General features: G+C 42.7%; 1 protein-coding gene across 1 annotated transcript in view; it reads right to left on the bottom strand.

Moving 5' to 3' along the window:
* Positions 1 to 5,987: 5,987 nt before the first annotated feature.
* The window catches only part of ANAPC5 (anaphase promoting complex subunit 5), a 54,821-nt gene continuing 52,672 nt past the window's right edge, over positions 5,988 to 8,136 (bottom strand). The window contains exon 17 of the mRNA XM_068245127.1: positions 5,988 to 8,002. Coding sequence (XP_068101228.1) covers positions 7,791 to 8,002 — 212 coding nt within the window. The 3' untranslated portion in view covers positions 5,988 to 7,790. The remainder of the gene's footprint in view (positions 8,003 to 8,136) is intronic.

Genomic DNA, 8,136 nt, shown 5'->3' with positions numbered 1-8,136 from the left:
GGAGAACTGCAGTGCTGGATCCCAGGGAGGTGAGTAAGTGCAGGGGCTGCCGTAGATCTCTTTGCGGTAATGATTATTTCCACATTTTAGGGTCTGAGAGCATGCAAAAAAATTGCATCGCTGTTAGTCCCTAAAATCTGAAAATAATCATAATGCTGGGGGGGAGGTGGTAAAGCAAACCTGTGAGTTTAAATTACTTGCATCAGCAGAGGGAAGCCTCTGGCTCCCCCAGAGACTTCCCAGGTCCTTCTCCAGACCACCGGGTTTTTACCAGGACCCTCTGAAGGTCCGCTGCTGCGCTTCTGTACACGATACAGCATGGCAACACTGCACAGGGCGGCTTGCGTATGCGCAGTATCATGGAGCTACTCGTGCTCAGCTGGAAAAAAAATGAACCTGAGCTGCTCTATGCTTTCTGTGTAAGCTGCTGCCCAATTACCGAGGTAATTGCCCATCATCTGTGACTTGCTTGTGCACGGTTGCAACACTACAGTATCATACAGGCTGCACAGACACATTCCTTTTGCTTTCAATTTTGGTCGCAACACACAATTGATTAAAGGCGGAAGTTCTGGCTGATGACAATGAGGTGGGTGCTCTGTTTTAGGATGGTCCTTTGTTTTCCCTCAGAATGGAAAGGACTGTCCAGAATTATATAGGAAAGGCAGACGTGGATAACAAAAAAGGAGGTTTGAGCAATGACAGGAGTGGTAATGTCTCATGCTTAAGTTACAATATTTGCAATGCAGTCAAAGGCGGTACGGTTTCCCATACACACAAAAATAAAGTGAGAGTGATATGGAGGCTGCCATGTTTATTTCCTTTTAAACAATACCAGTTGCCTGGCAGCCCTGCTGGTGTATTTGGCTGCAGTAGTGTCTAAATCACACAAGAAACAAGCATGCAGCTAATCCTATATTTAACAAAAATGTCAGAAACACCTGATCTGCTGCATGCTTGTTCAGGTTCTATGGCTAAAAGTATTAGAGGCATAGGATCAGCAGGATAACCAGGCAACTGGTATTGCTTAAAAGGAAATATGTCAGTATCCATATACCTCTCATTTTGGCTGTCCTTTAAAGGCAGATTTTCTTGCTCGAGTGCCCATGTTGTTTAAAATCTAAAATTCCCTCTTGTGCTCCTGTATGCGTGTATGACCACACAACATACCTGCATACAGGAAAACAAGACGGCCATTACTAAATTATAGGAGGGAAAGTTGTAATATAACACACCAGTGGGCAGACACTTAAGGGCAGGGGGTTGCTCTAGGTTTACAGAGATCCTGACTTCTTGCAGCAAAAGTGGTCTGCACTCGAAACACTCGTTTTGCATGACATATTGACTGAGGAGCAAACTATCAGTACTCTACCTGCATTAACCGGTGAGACCTATGCTTCCTGTGCAAGCTGTTTGATCATTGCATGCAATTCCGTGCATATTGAGTTCTGTCTGTGCATTTTAATCTAGCTTCGACACTGTCTGTGATCACTTGTTGAAGTATTGAAAAGAAAAAAAGCACTCCCAATTATTGACTGAACTAACCACTTAAAGAGAACCCGATGTGGGTTTGAAGAATATTATCTGCATACAGAGGCTGGATCTGCCTATACAGTCCAGCCTCTGTTGCTATCCCAAACCCCTCTAAGGTCCCCCTACACTCTGCAATCCCTCATAAATCACAGCCACGCTGCTGACAAACAGCTTGTCAGAGCTGGCTGTGTTTATCTCTATAGTGTCAGTCTGCTGCTCTACCCGCCTCCTGCAGAACTCCAGTCCCCGCCTGCATCCCTTTCCTCCCTGCTGATTGGAGGGAAGGGACGGGGCACGGACAGGAGCTATGCAGGAGGCGGGGGAGCAGCTGAGACTGACACTACAGATGTAAACACAGCCTCACAGCACGGCTGTGATTTATGAAGGATTGCAGAGTGCAGGGGGACCTTAGTGGGGTTTGGGATAGCAACAGAGGCTGGGCTGTATAGGCAGATCCAGCCTCTGTATGCAGATAACATTCTTAAAACACACCTCGGGTTCTCTTTAAGCCCACAGGGTTGTTTATTTTTTTGTATCTGAGCAACTTTAACCTTCCATTAATTTGCCAATAACTTTATCACTGCTCATCACAATGAATTGATCTATATCTTGTTTTTTCCGCCACCAATTAGGCTTTCTTTGGGTGGTACATTTTGCTAAGAATTAATTTATTCTAAATCCATTTTTAACAGGAATATTAAGAAAGAAATGGAAAAAAAAAATATTTCTCAGTTTTTGGCCGTTATAGTTTGAAATTAATACATGCTACCATAATTAAAACCCATGTATTTTATTTGCCCATATGTCCCACTTACAGTGGTTTGCAAAAGTATTCAGCCCCCTTGAAATTTTCCACATTTTGTCACATTACTGCCACAAACATGAATCAATTTTATTTGAGTTCCATGTGAAAGACCAATACAAAGTGGTGTACACGTGAGAAGTGGAACGAAAATCATACACGATTCCAAACATTTTTTACAAATCAATAATTGCAAAGTGGAGTGTTATTCAGCCCCCTTTGGTCTGAGTGCAGTCAGTTGCCCATAGACATTGCCTAATGAGTGCTAATGACTAAATAGAGTGCACCTGTGTGTAATCTAATGTCAGTACAAATACAGCTGCTCTGTGACGGCCTCAGAGGTTGTCTAAGAGAATATTGGAAGCAACAACACCATGAAGTCCAAAGAACACACCAGACAGGTCAGAGATTAAGTTATTGAGAAATTTAAAAGCAGGCTAAGGCCCCTTTTACACTTAATCAGTTGGTATGCGTTAGTACGCGTTTTTCAATAGCAGTGCATTGTGACAAAGATTTCAGTTAAAACGCGTTAAGTGTGAAAGGTGCCCTAGTAAAACATGGGCATTACTTTGAAAATCAGTTTTCTTTCCGTTTTTAAGGGCTCATTTCCACTATCGCGAATTCGCATGCGTTTTTCGCATGCAAAAATCGCATAGCAATACAAGTGAATGGGACTGTTTCCACTTGTCAGGATTCCTTTGCGTTTTTCTGTGCAGAAAAAATTCGCATGGCAGAGCCATCAGAATTCGCATACCGCTATGCGAATCGCATATAATGTATGTAATAGGAAATTCGCATGAGGTTTGGGCATGCGAATTTTCATGCGAATTCGCAATTTGCATAGAAACAATGGCAAAGCACACCAGCACTGCCATGGTTAAATTCGCATACATCGTCATCCATGCGAATTCGTGTGCGAATTCGCATGAAAATTCGCATGGTCCCGCATGCGAATTTCGCATCCGCACGCGAATTTTTACCGCGGCGATTCGCACCGCACAAGTGGAAATGCAGCCTAACTGAGAGCAACTGATTAAGTGTAAAAGGGCCCTTAGGCTACAAAAAGATTTCCAAAGCCTTGAACATCCCACGGAGCACTGTTCAAGCGATCATTCAGAAATGGAAGGAGTATGGCACAACTATAAACCTACCAATACAATAGGCCTGAAAGATAAATCGAATTTAAATCGAAATCGCGATCACCAAGATCACAATTTCAGAATCGTCAAAGCGGCGAATATCGTGATCACGTCATTTCCACATGGGGAAGTTTGAAGAAGTGCCTTCAAACTTTCCCAACGTCCCAGTGCGTGCGGCCCACAGCGTTGGACATACCTTCCATCCTCTATCGCCCTCTGCCGCCTCTTGTGCTTGGCAAAACTTTGGGTTCCTGTATGTCACATGATATACAGGAAGTATGCCGTGCATTAGAGCCTGCAGGAGGCAAAGTGGATAGACAGGCATCGCTGGACTCGTGCTTGAAGCTATGTCCAGAACTGATGCAACTTGGGGGACAGAGGAGGCACAGCGAGACACAGAGGAGGCACAGAAACAGAGATAGGAGACACAGAGGGGGCACAAAGAGAGACACAGAGTGGGCACAGAGACACAAAGGAGGCAAGAGAGATACCCAGAGGAGGCATGAAGAGGCAAAGGGGGCACAAGGAGAGACAGGGGGACAGAGGGGGAAAAAACAGGCACAAAGGGGGGGAACAAAGCTTGATTTGAAGGAAATCGTGAATCGAATCGAAATCGTAATTTTGGACAGAAATCGCTCAATTCAATTTTTTCCTAAAATCGTTCAGGCCTACAATACAAGGCCATCTACCTAAAGTTGCAGGCCAAACAAGGAAAGCACTGATCAGAAATGCAGTCAAGAGGCCCATGGTGACTCTGGATGAGCTGCAGAGATCTACAGCTCAGGTGGGGGAATCTGTCCATAGGACAACTATTAGTCATGCACTGCACAAAGTTGGCCTTTATGGAAGAGTGGCAAGAAGAAAGCCCTTGTTAACAGAAAAGCATAAGAAGTCCTGTTTGCAGTTTGCCACAAGCCATGTGGGGAACACAGCAAACACGTGAAAGAAGGTGCTCTGGTCAGATGAGACCAAAATGGAACTTTTTGGCCAAAATGCAAAACGCTATGTGTGGCGGAAAACTAACACTGCACATCACTCTGAATACACCATCCCCACTTTCAAATATGGTGGTGGCAGCATCATGCTCTAGGGATACTTCTCTTCAGCAGGGACAGGGAAGCTGGTCAGAGTTAATGGGAAGATGGATGGAGCCAAATACAGGGTAATCTTGGAAGAAAACCTCTTGGAGTCCGCAAAAGGCTTGAGACTGTGGCGGAGGTTCACCTTCCAGCAGGACAACGACCCTAAACATAAAGCCAGGGCAACAATGGAATGGTTTTAAACAAAACATATCCATGTGTTAGAATGGCCCAGTCAACATCCAGATCTAAATCCAATTGAGAATCTGTGGCAAGATCAGAAAACTGCTATTCACAAACGCTGTCCATCTAATCTGACTGAGCTGCAGCTGTTTTGGCAAGGATTTCAGTCTCTAGATGTGCAAAGCTGGTAGAGACATACCCTAAAAGACTGGCAGCTGTAATTGCAGCAAAATATGGTTCTACAAAGTATTGACCCAGGGGGCTAAATAATTACGCACACCCCACTTTGCAGTTATTGATTTGTAAAAAATGTTTGGAATCATGTATGATTTTCGTTCCACTTCTCACGTGTACACCACTTTGTATTGGTCTTTCACATGGAATTCCAAAAAAATTGATTCAGGTTTGTGGCAGTAATGTGACAAACTGTGGAAAACTTCAAGGGGGCCAAATACTTTTGCAAGCCACTGTATTACACCATTTAAATTATGTCCCTATCACAATGTATGACGCCGATATTTTATTTGAAAATAAAGGTGCATTTTTTTCAATTTGCGTCCATCACCATTTACAAGCCCATAATTTAAAAAAATATATTAATATACTCCTTTGACATGCACATTTAAAACGTTCAAACCCTTAGGTAACTATTTGTTGTTTTTTTAATTGTAATTTTTTTTTATTGAAAATGTTTTGGGTAATTTGTGGTGTGGGAGGTAAACCGCTAATTTTAAATGTAAAATAATGTATTTGATAAAAAATAGATGTGAGTCTAGTTTTACTATTTGGCCACAAGATGGCCACAGTCAAAAAATCCTGGAAGCGTGATCGTACGCTTCCAGGAAGTATTAGGATGGGAACCTTTTTGTAACACCTCTGATAAGAGGCTGTCGGCTTTTCTGCAGGGGGTTTCGATCAATGAATGGGATCTATAATCCCATTCATTGATCGCTGGGCTAACGGCCGGCCGGTGGTAGCGTGCGCGGCCCGCGGGAGTGCGCGCAGCTCATCTGGACGAGAATGTTCGTCCAGATGGGCTTAAGTGGTTAAGCTACAGTACTACAGTGTACTTTAAGTGCTTGAGTATGGCAATTTTCTGATATAGTAAACTTCTGATAACGTAAACTACCTGGTTTAGTCTCTTGGCGTTTACTATAAAGGGATTCTACTGTGCAAAGCCTGATGTAAAAAAAATACCGTGAGATGCTAGCAATAGTAGAACTATAAATATCACACAGAAAAAGACAAGAGTAGTAGAAAAATAATTTATTTACGGTACATGACCTTAAGAGTATACTGAACAACATCATACATCCCATTCATTATAATGAATGCTATAGCGGGCGCACTCACCCCAAAATGCATGCAACCATGTGCTTTGATTCAGTGGTGAATTGCAGCACATATATGGAAACAGACACTGCAGTCTATGCAATCCCTGATGTCCCTGGGATTGCATTTCCATGTGCGCGGCTAAAAGAGTGCATATGGAAATAAGCCCTGAGGAAAAGATCTCTGCAAATTAGAGGACACTTCAAAGGTGCAGTAAACAAAGCTAGCTATCCGGCTCAACTAAGCTGTGGAGTCGGAGAAATTTTGGGTACCTGGAGTCGATGGTTTCAATAAACTGAATAGTTCGAGTCAGGTGATTTTTGTACCAACTCACAGCCCTGGTAAGAATTAGACTAAGGAGTCGGAGCAATTTTGGGTACCTGGAGTCTGAGTCTTCATAAATGTAGGCTGACTCCACAGCCCTGTGGCTCAGTATTGTTTTCTCCTTCATTCTATTTTTCTTCCAGCCTTACTCTCAGGAGAGCGGGATGCAGATGTAAATCCATATCACCAGAAACATATGGCTGCACTTCTGTGTACAGTACATTATGAGGCAACCACTGAAGGAATGTGGTAAAGCCTAAGTGCTCCATCCATCAAGCATGGAAGTGTAAAATTATCTTACTTGGATGTTTAAGGTCAGGCCACAAAGCCATTTTAAAATATCAGTTTGAAGAAGCCATGTAACCACTGGTTGCACCTTCAGTGGCTTTCCTTCTGGAAAGTTTCAGAGTCCACACCCTCAAGAAGTCAACAGAAAATGCTTGAATACTGAAAGTCTAGGAACGTGGATGACTTTTTTTCTACTTCCTACATTTTTGTTGTAACAAACAAGACATGCTAAGGGATGGCCAATGAGATGCAAATAATTTCAAGTTGATGCAGAATTATGTAAATATTTTAATTTTACTTGCAAATTGACCAATCAAATTTGACCTTGGCTTCATGCGACTGGTCTATTTTCAAGTGTTAGTAATTTGCATAACCTTTTGCACATTACTGACCAGTTTTAGTTGTCAAGAAGGGAAGGTTTTAGAAGTGGATCTCTCGGGAACATTAAAAAGTTCCCCAAGGAAACTTACATAAATCCTCGTTTGTGATCTTCTCTGTGGTGACCAGTCCTGTGATCCACTTCCGTGACCTCATCATAAAGTACTGTTAAAATCTTACTTTCAGCCGCTGTGCAGCAGTGCATGATGGGTCATAGCAGTGAAGTCTGCACATGGCAGTGGACAAAGTGCACCTTCAGATGAAGCATCAAGGGATCTACCAGTACCAAATTACAAAGTAGGAGCGTATAGAACAGCCATTCTTCAAAACGTCTAAAATACAGACTGTGGTATTTTACAAACCTATATTTTTTACCAAACAGACCTCAGTGAACTGAAGTCTAATGTCACATTAGAAATATTCAAATAAGACTTCTAATGATAGAACAGTCACCTCACACAGCATTGCAGCATTCTTCTGTCCAGCTACTCCGTATATAAACCAGTGTTATTCCTCATAACCAGTATCAGACAGAATGCCACTAAGCATACAGGAAGATGCCACCACTGGGAGTCTTTCAAACCTATTCAGCATCTATAGCAGCTAATGGTGACTCTCTGGTGACACCAGCAGTGCATTCTCTGCATCACATACAGCATGCCACCAATGTAAAGCAGTGATCAGGTACTGGTCACAGATGTAATACTAGCAGTGATTTTACCACTGAATCTCCTACAAGCGGATCAGCAAAGAAACTCCATGGGAAGGAAGTTCCTGATGGATCTGTCGGAAAAGCATGGAGCACTTGTTTCTCTCCTGGATGTTTCCTAAGCTGTGGTACAGTCTCGCCTGCAGGTACAGAATGTCACGGATCTGTTCTTTACAGTCCACCATCCCAAAGTAGGTTTTTGCTTCATTCAAGTTTAAGATGGCGGATTCTAGGGCTGTAAAACACAAGACACAGAAGGGAAAAAATTAAACAAAGCATTTTTTTCCAGCACCAAATGAAAAGGCCATTCCTAAATTTGAAGAAAAAGTATGCAAGGAGGCATAAAAATATCTAAACTGCTATCAGAAG

Source organism: Hyperolius riggenbachi, chromosome 1 (genome assembly GCF_040937935.1).
Source record: "Hyperolius riggenbachi isolate aHypRig1 chromosome 1, aHypRig1.pri, whole genome shotgun sequence".
Taxonomy (NCBI): Eukaryota; Metazoa; Chordata; class Amphibia; order Anura; family Hyperoliidae; genus Hyperolius; species Hyperolius riggenbachi.
This window is presented reverse-complemented; position numbering and strand designations above follow the sequence as displayed.